Source organism: Numenius arquata, chromosome 25 (assembly GCF_964106895.1).
Source record: "Numenius arquata chromosome 25, bNumArq3.hap1.1, whole genome shotgun sequence".
NCBI classification, from domain to species: Eukaryota; Metazoa; Chordata; class Aves; order Charadriiformes; family Scolopacidae; genus Numenius; species Numenius arquata.
The window spans coordinates 5,724,413-5,747,448 of NC_133600.1; the positions used below are offsets into that span (position 1 = coordinate 5,724,413).

At 55.2% G+C, this 23,036-nt stretch overlaps 1 protein-coding gene across 1 annotated transcript in view; it reads right to left on the reverse strand.

Annotated features, from left to right (window-relative positions):
- Positions 1-1,103: 1,103 nt before the first annotated feature.
- The window catches only part of STK11 (serine/threonine kinase 11), a 40,017-nt gene continuing 18,084 nt past the window's right edge, over positions 1,104-23,036 (reverse strand). Inside the window, exons 8-11 of the mRNA XM_074163664.1 lie at positions 18,786-18,843; positions 10,736-10,929; positions 3,198-3,439; positions 1,104-1,792 (exon numbers count right to left, since the gene is read on the reverse strand). Of these exons, the coding sequence (XP_074019765.1) occupies positions 3,231-3,439; positions 10,736-10,929; positions 18,786-18,843 (461 nt within the window). The 3' untranslated portion in view covers positions 1,104-1,792; positions 3,198-3,230. The remainder of the gene's footprint in view (positions 1,793-3,197; positions 3,440-10,735; positions 10,930-18,785; positions 18,844-23,036) is intronic.

The window sequence follows — 23,036 nt, forward strand, 5'->3', positions numbered from 1 at the left end:
CCTTGTCCGGGACTTTGCTAATAAGCCCCCGGACCCAGGCGTGGCTGGTCCTGCCCCCCCCCGGCAGAGCTGTGTAGCAGATAACGGCCCCCCCACCTCGCTCCCGGTTTTCACAAGCAATAAAGCCTCCCGTCCCCCGGGGAACGGCCTCCCCAGGAAGGGGCCAGAGCTGGGTGTCCCCCCAGCCAGCTGGGGGACACCACCGTGCCACCCTCGTGGGGGGACAGTCATTTGGGGAGGGGGGAGTCACCTCCTCATGCCCATGACCCCCCCCGGAGCTGTAGGGAGCCTGGGAGCTAAACTGGAAGCGGGGCCCGGGGACTGCGCCGGGGCAGGAGGATGCTGGAGGGGCTTCTGCGGGTGAGCTGGGGGTCCCCCTGTAAACACCCCCATCGGGGTGGGGGCTGCCCAGGTGAGGGCAGAGTGTGGGGTCAGGCCAGCATGTGCCGTGGGTGACCTCCCCCTCCCCAAACGTTCCGGGCCCCCCCAGACCGGAGGCGTTCAGAGGATATTTATTGATTTTTACAGAGGCGGACGCTGCTGCTCCAGGGGAGGGGTTTGCTTTTTATTGGGTTTTTATCTGTGTTTCAAAGGATGGGTGAAAAAAAAAAGGGAAAAAAAAAAAAGCCCAAGATGTGTTACCTGGGGGAGGTGGCAGCAGGGCTGGGGTGGGGTGGGGGCTCGGCCCAGGGTCCCCGCGCCCCTCTCAGCACCCCCTTTGCATGCGAGCACAGAGGCCGGGGCGCTCCTTCCCTCTGCAAAGTCTCTGGCCAAAGCTCTAACTACATTTTTAAGTCTATAAACAAAGGAGAAAAAAAAAAAACACCAAACCAACTGTGACTTTCCTGTGCTTGCGTCTTACCTTGCGCCCCCCCCCCCCGCGCCGAGGACAGCGCCCTCCCCCCCAGCCCGGGGAGCCACGGGGAGCGCAGGGGCCCGATCCCGCCCCGGCATCACCCCCCGAGAGCTGGGTTTGTTGGGGTGGGTCCCGCACCCACCCAGAGCAGCGCAGCCCCCCGGAAGCCCCGTGCCCCCCGCCTCCCCCACAGGAGGAAGGACATGAAACCCACCTCGCTGTTTTCACTTTATTTTTTTTTTTCTTTAAAAAAAAAAAAAAAAAAAAGAAAAGAAAAAAAGCCGACGAACGCCCCCATTCCCTTTTCCGAGCCCTTGGACAGCATGCAGGTTTTATGCAGGTTTTATAGAGTTTTGCTTTGTCTTAATACCTGTTGTTTGTTTTTTTTTTTTTGTTTTTTGTTTTTTTTTCCTCATCTGGTTTATTTTAAACACATCACGATGTGTAGGAATCTCTAAATATACCGCAAATATAAACAAAAAAAAAAAAAAAAAAGAGGAAAATATATAATATATAACAGTAGTCTAAAACATAAAGTGCACGGCAATGGCTTTGCACGACTTCTACACAGCCGGGGGGGCCCGGCGGGGAGGGGGGGGGGTCCCACCGCACCCCAGCCCCGCTCATCCCACCCTTCCCATCGCAAAATTAAAAACAGAATCAGTGTCTTGATTGGCAAAGAGTGATTGGGGAGGAGGAGGGGCAGCATCTTCGCAGCCGGAGAGTTCATCTGCCCAGGTGGCGAGTGGGGTCCAACCCCCGGCAGCGTCTGGCTCCCGGCGCTGGCCGGAGGGGGGGCCGCGGGGAAGACGGGGGGCAGGTTCCTTGGTTGGTTTCCTCTGGGTTCTTTTTGGATCACAAGCACAGTCCAGTCCCAGGAGAGAGGCAGAGACAGGGCGAGGACAGAGGACACAGGCTGGCCCGGGCCCTGGGACGCTGTTTGTGGGAGAACAGAGAGGAGGGGGGTCAGTGGGGGGGGGGGGGGGCAGGCTGGTGCCAAACGGGGGGGTGCAAGCCCTTGCCCTGCTCCTGGGGTGACCTCAGGCAGGTCATACCCTGCTCCAGGTCTCCCCAACAGCACCGTGTGGATGGGAGGGAGGGGTCTGGGGTCCCCGCGCTGTCCCCATGGCAGGGGGGGCGCTTGCCCCGCTGCTGGCCCTGCCCCCGGGGAGCAAATCCCAAGGGGAAAAGAGGGGCAGGGACCGCGGCTCATGTCCAGGAGAGAGGAGCAGGTTCCTGCCTTCAAAGGTTCCAAGGTGCTGACTAAAGCGTGTGTGTGTGGGGGGGGTCAGCACAAGAGCGGGCGATTTCCAAGCCCCCCGACCCTGCGGGGACCTTCCCCTTCCCCAAACCTCTGGGGGGCTGCTGCCGAGCCCCCCAGCGCCGGGAACCCAGGCGGGAAGGGGCGAAGCAGCAGCAGATCCCCGGGGAGGACCCAGATCCCGGGCGCTCGCTGCATCAAGCGACTCCCCGTGCAGGTGACTCACTCCCGGCCATGAATTAAAGATGAAAGCTGGCAGAGGGGCTGCGCGCGGGGCTGGCAGCTGCAGGGGGAGGAACGGGCTTTTATTTCTGGCTTTTTTCACACCACAAAAGCTGGTCGTGATCCAAACAGATAAGAGAGGCTCAGTCCCACAGAGCAGCGGTGACGAGCGCGAGGCCGGGGGTGGATGAGCACCGAGCATGAGTCACTGCTGGCTCAGTTATGAATGAGGGGTGGGAAGAAGAAGAGGACGGGGCTGGGAGGGGGGAGGAAGGAGCCGGAAGGAGGAGGGGGGCACGGGGAGGGCGCTCAGCTGCCCCGAGGGGGCTTGGGCAAGGCTGTGGCCTGGCCACGGGTGACACGGCCACCTCCTGGACGAGGGGGAGGTGCCCTCTCAGAGATGCTGATGGAAGCATCCAGCATCCTGCTGCAGCCCAGCCTCTCTGCACGCTGGGGGCTTCGTGCTCCCCCCAATTAGGAGCAGAGCAAGGGAGAAAGTAGGGGGACTCGGGGGGCAGGGAGAGGGGCTGTCACAACAGCCTGACCCAGCCCAGAAGAGGGAAAGGATCACGACGGCAGCTCCCTCCTGATGCAGCAGCAGCAGCTCACGAGGGGGCAGAGCAGGGGCACACGGGCAGCAGGGCAGGGGGAGCATGGGGGGGTCCCCAATGGGACCCGCACCCCCAGGACCGCAGGGGATGCAGGCTCTGGGTGCTGGGAGGATGCGCAGGGGGATGCTCGGGACCCAGACCCCTCCGCAGCAGGACCACACAACACCCCTTCCAGCTCCCCCACCTGCTGGGGCAGGCTCAGATGTCCCCCCCCATCCCTGGGTGTCACCGGGGGCTGCCCACGTACCTGTGCAGAGCCGGGGGTGGGGGGGCTCCCGCCTCACTGCTGCTTGCAGGTGGAGAGCTTGCGGATCTTGCTGCTGGCGGAGCAGGCCTTGCGGGAGGGGTTGGAAGAGGCGCTGGCCCGTCGCTCCGCCTTGGACCTGGTGCTGAGCTGCCCCGGCTCCGTCCCGTTCATGCAGACGGCCTTGGGCAGCCCCTTGGCGCGGCTCTGCCCGTTCTGCCCGGCCTCCTCCTCAGGCACCTGTCCTGCAAGGCAAGGGCGACGGTGAGGAAGAGGAGGGCAGCGTCCCTGCAGTGTCCCCTCCAACCCAGAGCAGCCCTTCCCATCGCCCCAAACCCACGCTGCTCCCTGGAATCAGTTTCTGGGGAATCCAAAGGGGGAATGTGCAAGGCAGGGAGCCCGAGGGTGCATCCCTGCTCCCACCGAGGGCTGGTTTCCCCCAGTTTCTCCAGCACACAGCGGCTGGTGGTCCCCAGTGCACGAGAGAGAAGAAAAGCTGAAGCAGTGAGTGAGAACCATGGGCACGGCCGCTCAGACCTTGGGAACGACGTGCCCCCTCCTCCCTGTGCCCACCCTGGACCCCCAGCAGCAGCGCGGGGACCAGAGGGGCAGCAGTGGAGGAAGTCGCTCCTCCTCCTCCTCCCTTCCCCGGAGGAGGGTGCGCGTCCCAGCCCCGTCCTGGAGCACCCAGGGGCTCCATGTTTGTAGAGAGAATGCCCGGCTGCCGTGGCAGTGCAGGGGAAGGGGCTGTCACCCATGGCCACGTCTGGCCGGGGCTGGGGACAGGGACACTGCCCCGCTGGCTGTCACCTTCCCTACAGGGGACACCCAGATGGGAGAATGGCTTCGAATCAGCCCCTCTCCCCTCCAGGCTGTGACTCAGCAGAGCAGATGAACGGCTACTTCCAGCGGATCTGCCCGCTGCCATGGCCAGGGCTCGGTGACAGCCCCTCACCCGGGGGGTGACACGGGCCCCCAGCACAGCCCCGGCCCAGAGGGGGGTGACACCGCCACAGACGCTCCCATCAGTAACGCGGCGCATCCCCCGGCCCGAGGCAGGGCTGAGAGAGGATGCGTCAGGTTCCCGGCTCCCCCCCACCGGATCCAGCCCAGGCAATTTCCTTCCAGCAGGAACGTCACGCTCCAGGGCCCTTCGGTTATGACTCAGAGGTTTGAGTGGAAGCGAAGGCTGTAAGACGATTATGTATAATTTTCTTTAAAGGATGCTCAATCCTTTCTCTGCCAAGGCCGAGCGGCACGTCATCCCTCTCTACTTGCGCCAACCATCACCCCACCGCTGGGGAGGAGGGGGACGCACGCAGGGCTGGGGGCGGTAGGAGAAGCTGCTTCCCCTCTGGAGGGGAACGGGGTGGGAGGGTCCACCTCGGACCCTGCACTCTCCCCGACTGCGCTGCATCCTTCCCAGGTACCGCCATGGGTCCCCATGGGTTCCCGTCCCCCCCATCCCATTCTCCATCCGCAGGGAGCCTGGCAGCTCCCTCCATGGGTGAAGAGTCCTTTGGGAACCAAAGCTGTGAGGGGATGTGGGGGTCACACCTTGGTCAGACAAAGTCACCTCCGGTACCCACCTTCCTCTCCCTGGAGGGCTCACGCTGGGGAGGGGGATCAGCCTCCCCGAGACCCGAAGTGGTGAAAGGCGGCAAGAGCCTGGCCCCTCCGCAGCCCCCAGCCCCTCTGCCCGGTGGGACCGGCTCAGGGGAAGCCCCCCAGGTGGGGAGCACGGGCTGCAGACAGAGCAAAACCTCATCCCTGGGAATGGGACAGGAGATTGAGCACCTCCATGGCCTCACCGTGAGCACCAAAGACCCCGGGGGGCTCAGCGGGGAGCGGAGCTCTCCCCCCAGCAGCAGCCTGAGCTGCAGAGCTGGTGTTACCCTGAGAAATCACCCTCTGGACTGATCTCTAGATCAAAGCAGGCAGTTTCCAGGCTGCGCCCCTGCCTGCTGAGAGTCCTGACACGGCTCCCAGTTACCGTCCAGCCTTCCGCCCCCCAGGAACAGAGCCAGCCCCTCGCACGGGTCACCATCCGGGACAGAGGTGCCTTGGAGCTGCCACCACCCCGATGCCCGGCCCGGGAGCTCTACCCACATGTGCCCTTATGGACCCGTTACCCATCGATGGGCTTCTGTCCCCCTGTGAGGAGTTGCCAGGAAGGGCTGCGGTGGCCAAGCTCCAGCAGCCCCCCCAGCAGAGGGGAACACACCAGCCCCAGAGCTCCGGCAGGGATGGGGTCTCCCCTGTGGGAGCTGAGCACTGGCTGTGGGTTGGGGGGACGCCCCAAGAGCATCACAGCCCAGCCACCCCCCAACCCAGCGGTCGAGGCTTTTTCTCTGCCCCCCACATCTCAACTGTGCGGCCACAGAGCCTCAAATAACCCCATTCAGAGCAAAATTGAACGCTTCTTCCCCTCCCTCAGCAGAACTCGGGCCAAGGCAATTAACATTTCTGACTGGGGAGGGGAAAAAAAAAAAAAAAAAAAAAAATCACATCCCAACAGTTCATTTGTCTTTTGTGTGACTCTTCCCTCCTCCCCCTCCCACCCTGCTTCCCAAGCACAGTCCCAGGAGTCTATTATGGATCCCGAGGAGGGAGGGTGAATCGCAAGCTAATTTTACCTCCTTCACCAATGACAGTTGCTGACGTTCGAATTAATGAAAATAAAAATTCAACATGGGATGGAGTCTTGGCAACTGCCTGCCCACGCGGAAGCCAGTGACCCAGCGCTGTGTCTGTTCGAACAGCCCTATCCCACCTTCCCCTCACCGGCTGAGCGGGGCTAAAAATACAATAAATAAAAGGAGGGCTGCGGGAGGCGTTGGGAACGTGCCTGTTGGTCCTTGCCACCTCTCACCGTTCTTAATGGCTCCATCCAGCTCATTCAGGCACAAAAAGAAAAAAAAAAAAAGGCTTCAAAATAAAACCCTGAAGAGCTTTGGAATGGCTGTGTTTGTCAGACACAAACACCCAGCCCTGATCTGCAGCTGGAAACACACTTTTCCGAGCACCCCGCGTTACTTAAAGACTCCGGTCCCGGCTTTATTTTCCAGGCTCAGAGCGAAACAAAGACCCCGAATCCAGCTACGCCTCTGCAGGAGGGATGGGGCTGCAGTGCAGGAAGGGGTTAATGGGAGGGAAGGAAAAAAAAAGCAGAGCAAAAAAAGCAGAGCAAAAAAAGCAGAGCGAAGCCTTCTAAATGGGAAAGGCAGCACAAAAGCAAGAGGGAAGATGCTCACATCCATCTACTGCATCTGCTGCCTCCCTCCACAGCAGCGGCTCCTGGGGAGGATGCTCCCTCCCTGCTCCCCGCTCCTCGGCGCTTCCCGCCGGTGAGATGTTTAACACCCATTGAACCGGGGACACGTAACATTTAAAGCTCTCTACAGAGCTGCATAAATCTTTAAATAACCCTTTAAAAATAAAAGCGCACGTTCTCAAGGCCCCTTCTTCCTCTGAAGGAGGCAAGGTTTAATGAGGTTCCCTCTCTTCCCCCCCCCCCCCCCAAATCGAACACCCACTCCCCGCTGAGTCACTCGTGCTGGGGCTCTCGCTGCCCAGCGGAGCCACAACCCAATGCAGCAGGCATTTACGCTTTTTTTTTTTTTTAAAGTTTTTATTTAAATATGGCGTCACTGCTAGAAATGTAACACTCACGTGGAGCTGGGCAAGTTCAAAAGGATCCTGCAGGAAGACTTGGGTGAAAAAACAGATGAAAGTTTATTCTGTGGGACAGAGGCCCCCCTGCCTCGGCAAACGCAGGGGGGGCCCAGGCTGGGCTCCCCCCTCACCCCGCTCCTCCCGGGGTTTCTGTCCATCCCAAACACTGACCCCCCCACATCCCATCTCACCAGCCCCTCGGACCCTTTGGGGTTTGGTACCAGCCTTATTTGAAGGGATCCCTACAAGCCCTGGGAGCAGCTCGAGCTCCATCCCAGCCGGATGAGAAGCTGTAGGGTAAAGCCAAGGAATGATCCACCACAGTGGCCCAGTTCTCCACTGTTCAGTGCCTAAATCCAGATCAAATCTGCTCCTGGCAGGTTGGGGGGCACATGGGACTCTGCTTTCTGCCCTGTCTTGGGCAATTCAAGGCAGAGGTGACTTCTCTGAGGAAGAAGAATCTGTCCCATGCTCAAATACGTTCCCAAATCCAGGCTGGTGAAGAGCCACACATGTTCAGACCCAAGGACATTCCTAAGGCAGGGCCCTGCCTACAGCCACGGCTGCTCAGGAGCAGCCCCAGAACATCCAGGATCGAGAAATCCTCTTACTGCTCCAGCTGGTTCCCTGGGGGCTTCCTGAGCTCTGCCCCACATCTGGCCAGCTGTGGCTGGGACCCCCAAAGAACCCACCCTTCGTGGCCGAATCCAGCTCAGTCACCAACACCTCAAAAACGTAACACCCAAGTGCTGGGAGGAGGACATTCAGACCAGCTGGAAATAACACTTTATTTCACTATCTGCCTAAGCAATTAAGCAATAACTCGTGAAATAACGGAACAGTTACAACCCCTCACCATTCCCCAGTTAAGTTAAACCAACGCCACGTCCAGCCCACCCGCCCGGGCCAACTGTAACGTGGGAACTGATGGTCTATGGGCCCACAATTAACCTTTAGGTCTCTAATCCCTCTGAAACAGCACAAATTGCACATGAAAACTTTAAAAAAAAAATATAAAAATCTTCCAGTAATTTCCCTGTCATCTCTGGACACGACAGCTCTTATTTGGGTTTAAACACGGCTCAGCCCTCACCCGACCGGGAAGAGGATCTCGCCCGCTCTGCTGTTTCCAGAGGAAAGGCAGAACACGGTGGTTTTCCAAACGCAGACGATGCAGCCACAAGTCAGAGACCCTCAAGGGCACCCACTCTGTCCCGGGCCTGCCAGACACACCACAGCTCCCTAATGCTGTAAATCTGCCTCAGCTGCCACTTTTTAATCCCACTGAAGTGCATAAACCGGGCAGGGAGGCAGGCTAATCGCTACTGGAAGAGTTAACAAGCAACAGAACATTTCAGCAGAAGGGAGCACAGGAACGCACCTTCCGTACAGCGCCATTCCCGGGGCAGGGCTGCAGGAACGGGCTGGATTCCACAAGCTGAGAAACCCACCCTGAGCACGGTCACACGCTGCCTCCCTCTGCAGCGCGCTCAGCCCCGCCAGCTCCCCCCGTGCTTACAATTACAAACCCCAAACCTAAAGGAGGACTCCCTCACAGAACAAACTTATCTGCTTTTGATATAACACAACTGTCCTGGAGAAAGGCAGGATCCTGCCGAAGCCTGGGGGCAGCAGGGAGATGATCCCGCTCTCTCCAGCCTCTGCCATGAGCTCGGGCCACGGGAAGCCCCCGCGGGCACTCACTGTTTGGGGGCCTAGGCTAAGCTCCACGTTCCTCTTCTGCGCCTGGGGCCGACGGGAGCACGGCTTCCTCCGCTGCCGGCTCATCCTGACCGCTCACCGCTGCGCTCTGTGCTCTAAGCCCTGCCTCAGCCTCCTCCTCCGCAGCTGGGGACGCACAGGGAAGCAACAGAGCACCGTTAGAGACAGGCACAGGCTTATCCTCCAGACCGGCACCGAAACCACACTCACAGACCGTCCTGCGGGCTCTCGGAGCGGCTGCAAGACAGTCAAGTACTCAAAGCAGCAGATCTGCCCTCACAGAGGTTCCCAGCTCTGACGGCTGGCCCTCCCAGAGGTTACGGGCACACACAGACCCACCGTACCTTCCTTCTGCCTTCTGAAACCAGTTCAGAAAGGAAAAGGTAAAATTAGAAAGATGTGGGTGATTCTGGTTATGGATTTTCGAGCCTGGCCCCGTGGTCTGAGGGTGCCTCCAGCCCCAGCACCGCTGCAGGGCGATGTCTCGGGCGCTCACACACGGGCTGTTCCTGGCAGAGGAAGATGCCAAGCTCTGACAACAGGGAAAGCTCCCGGCAAGTCCTATTCTCTCCTGCTTCTCTACTCAGAAAGGCCCCAGCGATCAAGTACATGCTTCAGAGAGTCCATCCCATTTTTAAGAGGATCCCTGCCTTTTCTAAACTGTGGAGAAGGGCCTGGCCCTGGTCAGAATCTGGCAAAAGAGTCTGCGGGGCGTAAGAAGAGAGCAAAGGACAGAGCTCTGCAGGTCACCCAGCTGGCACCGGGACAGGAGTTCTATTAGAAAAGGTTATAAATTACCCACCCGTCACCAGTAAATCAGCACTTGGAAATAAATCTATTTCACTTTGATGAGACTCCCTTCATCCTGGTAGGCTCCAGCTCCGACCCACCTGCGTGTCCCTTTGGCTGAACATCCGAGTGGCCACCCTGTTGGGGACCCAGGGATGTCACTCAGCGTCTCCCTTCTCCCCTCGGAGGGCGCTGCCTGGGAAGCCCATCTTGCTTCAAGTTGTTGCCCAGAGAAATTTTGGGCATTGGGTACAATTTGAAGTTTATCACCATTCAAGGCCTGACGCCTCATTCTCCCATGACAATGCTTCAAAAAAGCCATTTCTGCCTAACCAGGAAAAAAAAAAAACCATGAGAAAACCAGGGTCTTCAGGTGCAAGACTGGGTAAAACCAGACCTTGCTTTTGCTCAGGTCCACAGAAGCCACCAGGCCATCAGTAAGGAAAAACCAAAGCAGTTTGCTTAGTCTGGAGCCACAGAAAATAGGGCTTTCCTTATCCCAAGGAAAGGTCGGTCACAGGCACTGAGCTCCCTGACCTAAGGTAAGTCAGCATCCCTACAAGCCAGCATCCCTACACAGAGTACTTGAAACCTTCCCTCCCAAACAATTAAACTGGGCTGGAGCAATTAATCTAGAAACTCCTGTTGCTGTTGGTGCAGGCAGCGAGACAAAGAGGCTGCCGCCTTGGTCACCCAGCAGCGAGGCAGAGTGACTGTGAAGCGGAGCAGCCTTGTCTCTGGTGTCCCCACATCCCTCAGCCCCCTCGCACACCACGTGGGTCATGGGTACAGAGAGGCCGGAGAAGGAGAGGTACAAAGTGGTGGTAATCAAGTAAGAACTGCAGGGTTAAAACCACACACGCCCCTGCAGTTACCAGTTACCTTAAAACAACAGGAAACCCCTAATAAAGCAAGCAGCGCTTCTGTATCCAGACAGTTACCAGGACCCCAGCAGAAAAAAACCCCATCTCAGCATAAAGCTACAAGCACCTTCTCCCCAGATGTGCCGTCTACTCTGAGCACTGAGTCACTTCAGGGCTCTGCTCCAAAACAACTCCGTCTGGCAAAACTGGCCAGAAGAATGAAGTGTGCTGAGCAGCAGAGAGCAGCGGGAGCGGGAGCGAGCCAGCAGGAGGGGAAGGCAGCAAATCAGCCCGTGGGGCACCCTGGGTGATCAAATCAAGGACCACAGCATCCGGAGCACCACGGCTCGCTCACACCACCGCATAATCAACACCCTCTGAAAGGATTACTCAGACCTCGAGGCCTTTCCTAAAAAGCTTTAAACAGACAAAAAAAAAAAAAAAAAAAATCACCACTTCTGCCCTCCCCGTCCCAGCACCCTCCTCTCCTACCTGGTACTGTGAAGTCCTGAGTGTAGATGATATCATCTTCAATGTCATACAAGTCGTCATCTTCTTCCTCATTGTAGCCATGCAGATCTTCCAGATAAGGCACCGCCGTCATGCTCCTCCACCGGTCCTTCGTCTCGGGGCTGGGAGGGATGGGCACCAGAGCCTCTGCCTGAGCGTGTTTCTTACGAAACCAACTGCAAAAGTCGAGAGCAGAGTTTCATCAGCACAGCTTCGCTTCTCGGAGGGCACAGGGAAATCCTTGATGCTGCGAGACGGTCCCATTCCACCCCAATATTCAAAGGTTCGTGCAGTTTGTTTACGGCAAACCTCCCAGCCAGCTTTATGCCACTGCAGGATTTTTAATGTGCGATAACCAAGAAAGGGAGGTCTGTCTGCTGACAACACTGCAGGGACACCAGCAGCCGGGTCACCACTCCACGAGGTGCTCCATCCACTGGGGGCTTTGTCATCTGAGGGAGAACCAATATCCCTACCTGGCTGTAAGGGAACTGGAGCCACAGGGGCGCGCGGGACACCCCAGCAGGGCAGCCCAGGGCTGGGAAGAGAGTGGGAACGTTCTCTCCATCGCCAGCTCCAGCCCTAACTACCTGCCTCTGAGTCAAGACACACAGCAGAGCTTCCCAGTCATGTTGTCAAAGCCAGCAGAGAAGGAGAAACTTCTCCCATCCTCAAGCTGAGGCTAATCCAGCACAACGAGACCAGAGAAAGTTCACAAAACGTCAGTTTAAGGAGAGTGTTTACTCACAAACTCCTTTAACAGGCAGTTTTCAACAAGACCACAGCAAAAACGTTTGTACTTTGTCTTTTTATCCCACCTCTGTGGGAAGGGACTTCTATTCCCTTTCAAACCAGTAGCCATGGTGCTGCCATCTGTCCAGTAACAGATATCAGCTCTGAAAGCTGTTCTTAATCGGATTGAGAATCCAACAGGGTCGCGTCACATCAGCGCCTCAGCAGCCAGACGAGTGGCCTCTGACATTCTCATGGTACTTTCAGAGCAGGGTTCCAGCTCCAGGCTGTCTCTGGGACGTCTATCAGCGCTGCGGGTGGGCACCGAAGCTTCCCCAGAAGTACCGCTGGAGCCTCCACGCTCCCAGAGATCCTCTGAACGCAGGTGGGGACAGAAGCTCCCCCAGCCCTGGGGACTTCTAACGCACCTTTCCAGCCCCAGCACCTCCTGCTGCTCCATGCTGTCCCTGCGATGGTCCACAGCGGGAAGAGCTGGCCGCCTGTGGCCGGCAAACGACAAGATTGGGCCACGGCCATCCAGTTGCTCCCTCCCCAACAACTGGAGGCCTCTGCTGGCTTTGGCGGGGGTGCCCAGGGAGCCTGTCCCAGAGGCACTCCATCAGGCTCTTACCTACGCCTTGCCCTGAAGGGTCATTCTACACAAAGAAAGGGTCAGAAAACATCAAACCCCCACCCGTTTGGGACCATCTCCTGAACTGCAGCCTGCTTTCCCAATAAACTTTGGAACTGGCACCGATATCAACCCCCCATCTCCACGCCGTGGGCTGGGTGTCAGGTAAGGCACCAGGACCGATTCCTCCCGGGCTTTGCACAGTGACAGAGAAAAGCCTCGCAAATCAACTTTGCTCTCGTGCTCACCTGGCTCAGTATTACGAGATGCCGCTTCCCTGCACACAGGGACATTCGGAGTCTCCCACAGCCTGGGAATTCTGAGCTTTTTTCCCCGCTTTCAAAGTTTACTTGAGGCTACAAAGGGGTGCTGCGTTAGGAAGCAGCTTAAGGTCTCTCTGAAAACACACCCCAAAAGCAGAGCAAGACCTGAAATCATCCCCTCCCGGCGTATTCACGTTGCAGCCCGAGGAGCTGCTGCCCCAGACAAGCCCGGTGTGACACAGGGCTCCGGCTCCGCAGGCACCAGGAGCTGCTGCTGGTGGCCATGAGCAGGGCCCGCAGCCAGGCCCCGGAGAGCTCGTACAGACCTCGGCCATCTGGGTTCTATCACTCCCCTTCCAAATTCATTTTAGGAAGCATGGGTTGGATGCACCTCCTGCACTGCAGAACTGTAATTAGAATTTTGTTCTAGTCTTACATTGCTTTGACAGTAGGGCCTAGGAGAAAAAAAAAAAAAAGTGGCCTTCTAATAAAATCATCCAGCACAAGCAAGGAGTTTGGAGATAAACAAGTGAAAATGTAGCTCCTGGGACAGATGAGCTGGGATTCAGAGGAGGGGGGAATCCTTCTCCAGAAACCCTGCTCCACAATTAGCATCTTTAAAAACTGCTTTCTCTGTAGTGACTGAGCTTGAAGTCAGGCTCTGCTCCGAGACAGACGGCATCTCGCCCTTCTCGGGAACGAGTCCCTATAGCCTGAAGTTTTCAAAGGAACCCTGTTTCGATTAATCACAGAGCACACGAACGGAACCACATCCCCTCCTCCCCTGCTGAGGGTCTGTGGGGATGGACGAGACCCCAAACAGCTCCCAGGTGGCACATCCCAGTCCCAGCTGCTGCTGAGCCACCGGCATCTCCTCCCCGGTCACACCACGACCGTCCTGGAAGCTGCCAGGAGAGCAGCGTATTTTAGGGAAGAGAACACAGATCTCATTTGTCAGGTACGAGCTCCGGTTCCTGCAGTGGCGCCACAAGAGGCAAGGGAAAGGCCAGCCCAGGTGCCACAGGAACCGAGCAGGGCCCGCATAACTAGATTTTGGCCAACGGTTCCAGCAAGGCCTGTGGGTGGCTTCCTCGGGGATGTGCGTGGCACACAGCGCTCCTAATTCAATCATTTGATTTCCTTTCCTCGGGAGTCTGCTTTCACCAAGGAAGCGACTGCCAAGATGGCAAATTCAGCCTGGGCTGATCCAGCCCGGCAGGATCCTCCAGCACGGACCAGAGGACCCAGCAGCCACCAGCTATTTTTGCCGGGGGCACTGGAGCTGGAGGGATCCAAACTACATGCCAGGGACCTAAGGAACATACAGGAGAAAGGAGCTCTGAAGGACTGCTGGCAAAAGGAGCGTTTTCAAGGGAGAAAGCCTGGAAATCGACAGCAACTGGTGCTTTTATTTTGCTGTATTTCAGCTCTGCCTCTGTCTTTCCTTCTGTCCTACTTATCAGGAGAGTAAAAATAGGTTTTTATTAGCAGCAGAAACCTGAATCACTGTACTCTAGTCATAATGATTCTATCCTCTGGGAGGTGATTTCAAATACTTGCATATGCATATATGGTAATGAGGATAGAGAGTGAGAAGAAAAATTCATTGAAGTTCTAAGAAAATCAAAGACCTCTTGGAAGGAGCCTCGAGCAATTCTTTATGGAGTAGCAGAGTATTTCCTGGCAAGCAATTTTCCAGCAGGGGCAGAGATTCTGCTTTCTACACCGGCGCTAAATGGTATCAGAGAAGACTTGCTCCTCAGCTGAGGACCACTGGCTCCAGCCGAGGCCCTGATCTGGCTCAAGAGGCCACTGGCCACTGACTAAGCCAAGAAGCAGTTACTCTCCCCCAGCGCTGCAGATGAGAAAGTCCCTCCTCACCCTGCCTTCACCCTGAAACACAGGCTGAGCTCGAAAGCGCCCCTTCTCCAGAACATCCCGGGAAGAGCAGATTCCTCCCTGGTCTAGGGAATATCTCTTTGCCGCTCCCAGCCCTGCGAGAAGGAACGAGGGGAGCAGCACTAAGGAGCTCATTTCTTACTGCTTTGCAAGCTCGTGGAGAACGTCTGCGAAGCACAAACCCCAGGCAGCAGCGGCACAAGCATTAATTGTGCTCCTGCCAGTTAAGAAGTGGTATCCAGACGGGTCGCTATAATCTACGGGGAGATAAGACAGCAAGGGTCAAGGACTGAATGAAAAGAGGAATCTGGGTCGAGCGATGCTTAATGAGCCCGTCTGGTTTGCAGCTTCCACGCTTGAATCTTACATCAGAAGTCATCACTCTGCTCTTTTCAAGTTCTGGGATAAGCAAGGTTAAAATAAGACTCAATAAGCGCAGCTGCAGCTTCCAAACACTCACAGCTAATTCACTTCCCATTCTAGGTCACAAATACTGCACTTCACTTGTTTGGTACATGGACAATTTTCTCTGAAGCCAGATGCCAAGCTGCAGATCCCCACCCTGCCAGAAAGGGTCGGTTCTGAATGATTCTCCACCTCCCACGGTACCACGTCAGGGCTCCAAGCTTACTGGAAGGTCACCGTCACCCCAAGAAGTGACCAACAGCACTCCAGTTCCCTTCAGTCCTCCCGCAGACAGACATGGAAGGCACACAACAGTGTGCCCTGGGGAAAGGCAACACAGTAAACGGGCAGCAGCGTCCCTGCTCCAGCTCCAGTGACATCAAGAGATGGCCAAGTTCTGAAGTCAGAGTCATAAAAAAATAGAAATGAGTAAGAGCCGCAGTTTTCCCCGTGCTGAAGCCAGGGCAGAGGTCGCCGTTCAGACTCCTCCGAGGAGGGGGTTCTGTGCAGGGGTGGAGACTCACATTCACACACCACAGCTGCAGTATGAAACCCATTTGCAGAATGTGGGTAAAGAACCAAAGATCCCTCCCCTGTGCCTGCCCCGGGGAAGGAAGGCAGAGCCAGGGGAAGAAAGGAGAGGAGGAGAGATCTTGTGCGTGTCCCACTGCAGGTCACCAGGGACGGGAAAAGCCCACCACATGCCACAGCAGAGATTATAGGGAACCCCTCCCGCTCCCTCAAATTTAGGCAGGGAAGCCAAGGAGCAGCCCCAGCACCCACAAAGGATCTTCAGTGATACGCACCCAGATTTCCATGGGCTCCATGGCAGAGCACCCAAGAACTACCCTCCCGAGGACAAGAGCACCCGGGACGGTGGCACAGTCAGCGGGAGACACAAGCCCTGGCAGATTTATTTGCACCTCCACTAATAAAAGGTGGAAGTGCCTTCCCTTGTCTTGCTCTAAACCCTTGCAATGGTATCTATGACTGCACAAAGTAAGTGTGACACTCCTGAAGAAGGAAGGCAAGATGGTTGCCTTGGAAACAAGTGACAGAGGTAGAATTCTGCATCCACTTCATCACTTTAAGTGCTGCAGCGGGGTCAGTGAATTAGTTACAAAATGCAGTGTACGAGCATTAAGCCCTTCAGCAAAGCACAGGGTAGAGAGGAGACTGTGAATAATCTGTGGGGAGCAGGTTGTGAACTCCCTGGCTCCTGGCAGCTTTTCTTCACTGCCCCGACCCCAGGAGTACCAAATATTCACTGAGGTGACCTGTGAAAGTGTCAGTTTTCCATTGACCATCGTCCCATCCAGAGCCTTCTGGGAAGAGCAGGTTCAAGGCTCTGCCAATGGTACTCGGGGGCGGCTTCTGGGCAGTTCCCACCTCTTGGATGATGGGCTGAGAGAGTTTTAATTCATTTCCATTTACAGCTCCCAGGATTGACTAGGTCTGAAAAGCCTCTGGAAGCAAGAGAAGAGAATGTAGCTGCGTCCAGCTGGATCGAAACAAAGTCCAGAAACATGAGTTTGATGCAACTTGGATACTCTCGACTGTCTGCACGAGCAAGTCACCAGTAACAGCAGCTCCAAGACACGAAAGGAGACTTCCAGCCGCATGGAAAGGCACTGGGTGAGCCTGGCTTGGGGCCGTACCCCTCTCAGCAGGGCAGCCCGGGTAAGTCGCCTGATGTCTCCGTAGCCCAGTTCCTGTGCCTGAGCACAGGCTTTTGTGGGAGGAGTGTAGAGAAACCCCAAATCATTAATGACTATTACTCCCCCACACACTAGAAATCTAAGGATGCTAGAAATCAACTCTTTTCTTACTGAAATGCTTTCTAAAAAACCCTCTGACAATACCTGAATGGCTACCTGCTGTCCTTCCCATTGCTTTGTTCGATTTTGAAAAAAAAAAAAAAAAAAAAATCAGGGTCAGGTTGCGCATAAGGGCTGAGCTGCTCTTCTATTTAAAGAACAGCCAGGAGAAGCAAACACTGGATTCTTTAGCACAATGCTCCTGCGCAGAGAGGAGACGGACAGACACATCCAAAGCCCAAGGCTGCGGGCTCTGCTGTGCTTGATGTAATTATTAGGATGCCACAGCAGGAGGAAGGAGGCAATTACTAAGAGGGGAGAAAAGCCTGTTAAGAAGCACTGGCTAAGCTCACAGCAAACTAATAAGAGACTAAGCCTTGGAAATGCTCCTGTGCTCACAGGTAGACCCGTTCTCCAGCCCCTCTCCGTGCTCCAGGATGAAAAGCCTCGGGACCAGCAGCTGTTCCTGGTCAGAGGGGGCACAGGGGATTTGTGACCGCCCCTCGTGCCGCAAGGGTGCTCCAGTTTCTCCTGCTCTCTAACAACGGGCAGGGTCTCCAGAGAAACCTCTCTGCTTCCAGCTGGGCAAAGGTGACGCAAAAACTCGCTGCCACATGGGAGAAGTACAAAATCAAGTGTACAGAATGGGATAAGGAGCTCAAATACCCAGCAGATAGAGAAAGAGAGAACCAACGCCACTGCCCCGAGCTTCGGGGCAGGTCACTGCAGCCTTTGAACCCACAGCATCCAGAGGAAAGGAAAGTGCTGTCAGTGCTTTTCTCAACACCATAGACCTAACTCCTGCCATGCTTCTTTATAGCACTTATTGCAAAGCATGGGTTTGCCCACGTGGGGAGCTGATCCCCACGACGTACAAAAGCAAACCGTGCTTCCCTCTCCAGCTTGAAGCCCGAGTGCTCCCTGGCAGAGGGGAGGACAGTGGGTAACAGCAGGAGCTCTTGTTTTGGGGACCAGTTCTATGCAGTGCTTTAAATGCCAGGCAGCGTTTAGATGCCGGCCCCGAGCAGCCTCTTTTACAGCCCAGTGTTACTGGGAGGCATGTGCGTGGGGAATGAGGGGCTTGGAAAGCAAACGCCAGCTCCTATCGTCTCCCAGAGCCAGTGGAACCACCAATGCACGGGGCTTGGCTGCCACGAAAAGAGCCAGCCTGACTGCTTAATTAATTGACCAGGCAGCTACATGAGACCTGCCTCCCCAGCCTCTTTGATCTGCGCCAGGGGTAGGTGGTGGTTGCTCTCCGCAGAACTCCAGCACAGTTCCAGCCTGGCAGGTTTGGTTTGGTGGCTCCTGCAGCAGATGCCTCCTGCACGAGAACATCTACCGGGGACCACCGTCTGACAGCACACGGCGGCTCTTTTCCAGAGATACAACAAGAAAATAGTGCTCTTCCTGCCTGAAGGGCAGCACAAAGCAGGGCTACCACCTTCAGCATCAGAGCCCCCTTTTGAGGAGGTTGCCCGGAGCAAGCTGGGCGGGCCGGGCTTGTGGAGCAGCTGGGGTCCAGCCACAGCCCCCGTGTCCTCAGAAGCACTTCCCATGCAAACAGCAGATAAGCTAATGCAGCCTCCGCGACCAAGCATCCTTATGATGCTTTTTGTTCTTGTACTTTTATCCGCCCAGGAAATCTCTGCTCAGAGGCAGCATGTTCAAACAGATCCTTGAAAAAAAAAAAAAAAAATAACCCTCAGAGATAACGGGGCCTTTGCCCCCCCTCGACAATGGCAAGGATAAAGGGGGAGGATATGGGGGAGGGAGGAGTATGACATTAAAGAGAAAGAAAAAAAAAATATTTCCTATTGTCCTGGAACGCTTCTCCACATACTGATTCCATATGGAGCAAATGCCAAGGGATATTTCTGTCACCAGACTGTCCAGAAAACCAGAACTAACACACGTTACCAAACAGTCCTAGTTCAATAACCCAGCTTCAAGGAACCCCTGTTCTTCTGCTCCATTAGTACCAGCTGACCTCTGAAAAAATTAGCCAGAGCCCTTAATTATCCAGAACCAGTCACGCTAGAAACATATTTTCAACATATTCATTATTTACCGGTTAGCAATTCAAATGCTTCAACCGGATGCTCTAATAGGAGGAAAAAAGCCAAGTCGAGGTTGCCAGAGCTCCAGCAGCGCTGGAGGAAGGAGATCTAGTGACTTCCATGTGTCTGCTGTCAAAAGGAAAAAGGAGTTGAGAGCAATAGCACAGGTACATTAGCATGAGAAGCAGAAAGAGAATGACTAATAGGAAGAAGCCGAACACTCACTTGTGCTGCCTTATCTGCTGTATTGAAAATCTCTTGGCTGGGTCGTATTCAAGCATCCCTGAAAAGAAGAAGAAAAAAAAAAAAAGTCCAGGTGTGATCACAGATGCTCTCAGCCAAGTTGAAGCCAGGAAGCATAAAGCTCTACCCTTCCCTCCCCTCCTCCCACCCCCAGCAGCGACTGGTGTGTCCAGTCCCGGTGGCAGCTTCGGGAGCCGTTACCTCCAGGAAGAACCCGCTGCATTGCCCATGAAGCTCAGCCCAAACCCCCGGCCCCATTGCTGACACTCCCTGGTCAGGTCTGTGCCTCAGTGTCCCCACCTGCAGAGTGGCTGTGACCTTTTCCTCCTTCCCACTGCGGGGACAGAGGCTGGGACGGCCCTGGATTGTGTGTCCAAGTGTGTCTCTGGGCAAAGAACATCAAGACTTTGCATTTCACAGATAACGCTATTGAGCTTCCTCCACGGAAGAGCCAAAGCCTCGGGCACAGCATATATCCAGGTGCTCAGCACCCCAGAAACTCTGGTCTAGTGGAATTCCATTCTGGAAGTACAGCTGGGGAGAACTGATAAAAAATAACCCTACTGTCCGTCCTTCTGCCCTCACCAGGGGTTTGATTTCGGGCATCATCAACCAGGGTGGGGGTGAGAAGAGGGGGGAGGATTCCTCCAACAGACTCAGGAACGTGCCCGCTCTGCTCCACGGTCGTTAGGAAGCTTCACAATAGAAGGGAAGTAGCAAATTTTGTCAGATTCTTCAGAAACTAGCCAACGGGACATAACGAGCCTCAGCCAGCAGCACCCAAGATACTCTCCAGTGAAGGATCCAAGAGCACACTCAGCTAATGAACGGGAACAAAGTCCCACTCTGCACGTTACCAGGAGTTTTGCTTTCACTGGATGATCCCCCTTTGCTGCTCTTGCACAGGTAGCACCAAGAGTGAGGTTTTGGTAAGAGGTGAGAGGAGGACCCCGCCTCCAGCTACCAGCCAGAAGAAAGGCTGGGAAGCAGAACAGACTGTCAAGAGGAGTTCACAAAGTCAGGACAGGAACAAACAGTGCAGAGCACCGGGGAGAGCAGCACGAGGACACAGGGAAAACACAAGGAATGTGAGATCCATCTGGATAGACGCTTCAGAAGGGAGGGCTGGAAAGGGACACCGGAGTTCAGGTAAGAAGTCACGAGGCCCTCACAGATGAGGTTCTGCAGTGCTGCTGACCAGACGTAACGGAGGAGATCAATCACCACCAGTACATGCCGTAACAAAAGCTGATCTGGAACATCAGTTCCCTGTCAGTTTGGTTTGGATCACATCACTAACAGTAACAAATACAGGCAAAGAAGAGGAACAGCACGGAAGGACTGAGGTGATTTTCCCCCCCAGAAACCAAACTGCAGTTTGCCGTGGCAATTCAGGAAGGTTTATCCCTGCTGATGACAGCACTAATAGCTCTAGGGCTGATGGGGTCACTGCTGCCCCACGTTCCACCACTATGGAGCAGGTTAAAGGAACACGGGGAGACCCCTCCAGGTTAGAGAAGGTCAAGTGCATCACAGGCATCTGCCCTCGTGAACTCAAGGTACCCGAGAGTCTTCAGAGCCCGACTCTCCAGAGCACTTCAGACAGAGCACACCGGAAACTTAGACTTGCCTCGCCGAGACCATAAAAACCACCATCCTCCTCTACTGGAGTCACGGGACTGAGCTTGGCCGGAGCTACAGTACAGCTCCCCCTGCTCACGAGCTCCAGACCTCAAGAGTGGTTCCTGATCTCTGGTACCTTCTCCCCGGGACAGGCCAAAGCCCTGCGAATGAGCAGCCCCGGCTGCAGCTACAGCCCCAGCCTGATGTGGCAGAGGCCATTGCTAATGAACTGACACTGGAGAAAGCCCTCCTTTCGTCAGTGAGTACTATGAAACAAACTCCCTTAAACCAATAATCATTTTTTTTAGCTGTATCACTGAACACAGCCTTTATCAGGGCCATCTCCACAACAAGGGTCCTCGCAATGTGCGTTCCTCCTTTCCTCTGCACCCCAACACGTGTCTGTGGCCATCCCTGAAGCCTTCTTGGGGTCATGGAGCAGCTGAGGCTGGAGGGGACCTCTGGAGCCCACCCCTTGCTCCGAGCAGGGTCAGCCCAGGGCTGTGTCCAGTTGGGTCTCAAACATCTCCGAGGACGGAAACTCTCCAACCCCCCCCGCAACCTGTCCCAGCTCAACCACCCCCACGGGAAAGGGTTTTTCTCACGTTCAGGTATAATTTCTCCTCACCTTACAACAAAAGAAGTAATAATTGGAAAACAAGTTGGGAAGGTGGCTCAGAGAAAAAAAAAAAATCCCCCACCTAATTAAGTGACCTATTAGTAAGATTATTAGAGAGTAGTTTCACAGCTGAGCTGCCCAAATGTGTTGGCTTTTTTTTTTTCTCTTTAAAGGAACAGGACTGCAAAGAGATCTTGCCTGAAGTCTAGGGGACAGCAGAGCAAGCGCTGGCTACGTGAGCTTATTAATGTCACCACAAACAGGTCAGTCGGGACACCCTCCAGCCCCCAGTTTCTTTAAAGACCACATTTCCAGGTGATTTTGGAATCCAGCTTTCAAGTTCAGGATAAATTTCCGCACATCCAGGCAGGTCCAGCCAGAAGCTCTTCCCAGAGCTGGGAAGCGCAGGGGGCACTTTGGGATCAGTGTCACTGGGGGCTGCAGAGGAGGAGCCGGGGCACCCTCGCGAGCAGCTCGCTCTGACTAACGGAAACAACAAACAGGCAGCAGTTCAAGCACTGTTTGAGGAACGACAAGGCTAATGAAGAAATTTAAGGCATTTACCGGATGAAACCGGTACAAGCAGAGGATGAAGCTCTGAGGTAAATTATAAAGAGGCCTAACAGCACCGGTTACAAATAGCCGTGGTGCAGAGCTGATCGGCCCTCAGGCAATTAAAAAGGCATAAAGAAGATAATTGAGCAAAAAGAATATTTACTTTAATGAAAAAGGACCATATTTTGGGCAATGTCTGAAAGAAAATGGGAAGTCCAATCGCCGAAGACGCACACTCATGCGCTCAGCTGCGTGAGTCACCGATGGCAGCTCCGTGGCTGGAGCCCTGCACTGAGGAGCGGCTCTGGAGAGAAAAAAAACATCCCAGACCATTCCCCGGCCAGCGCGGAGCCTGCCCACGGCAGCCACAGGCTCCCTCTGCCATTTAGGGTAAAGAGCTCACGCAGTTTATCTGCCAGCAGAGACAAGGCGCTGGAAGGGGGCGATGCTTCAGCAGGACGCCCGACTCCAGCCTCTGCTCCCATGGCACTTCCGAGGGATTCGCTGTGCCCGGACAGGGGATATTGTGCCCGTTACGGCACGTCGGCACTCTCCCAAATCATGGCAAGGGGCAATCCGGAAACCAGAGACCACGAGCCTGTCTTGAGCTCCTTCCAGCCTCCAGCCCACACACTTCCACGATCCTCAACACACACCAGTCACAGCGTGTGACACAATCTCTAGTTGTTCGCAGACAGCACGATTTCAGGTGTGTCGTGTGAGGAACAGGAAGGAATCGAACAGCAGGAGTCAGTGACCTCAGCCTGGATTTCACTTCAGTCTCCAACTCCTATCAACATTTAAAACAATCGATATAAAGGCAGTATAAGTGCAATTTGCAAAACGAGACAGGACTTTCTCCCTCTCCTTCATCCTCCACAGGCAGAGCCAGGCGTTCTGACCACAAACTCCCTCTGCAGGCAAACCTCCAGCCCATGATGGAGCACACGCAGAAGGACTTGCCAGGGGCTGGGTACAGACACCAGCCCGGGGACTCCCGGCTACCGCAGAATCAACACCTCCCACCATCCTCGGGACAAAATCCTCTGCAGTGAGAGGTCAGGGCAGTTCTACAGAACCGAGACAACAAAATGCTGAGAAACAGCCAACTTGGCCATAACGTCTGTAGCAGAGCCTGGAAATAAACCCAGATGCTTCCCGCAGGGGCTGCAGCCTCAGAGCTTTCTCTTTCAGTAAAAGTGTATCCAAAAAGGAGAAAGGAAAGCTCAGCTGGTACGTTTTTCTTGTCCAGAAGCAAACTGCACACAAGTTGATAAGTCATGTGCAGATGGTGACACAAGAACCTCTTGGCTATTTATAAATGCGTCCACTCTGACACATCTTTCCTGACTGCATGTACAGAAGCCAGAAGAGCACTAGCCCTTCTCTTTTCTACCCAGGGTAGAGTATAAATAAAGCTTCATCCCTGATTAGGG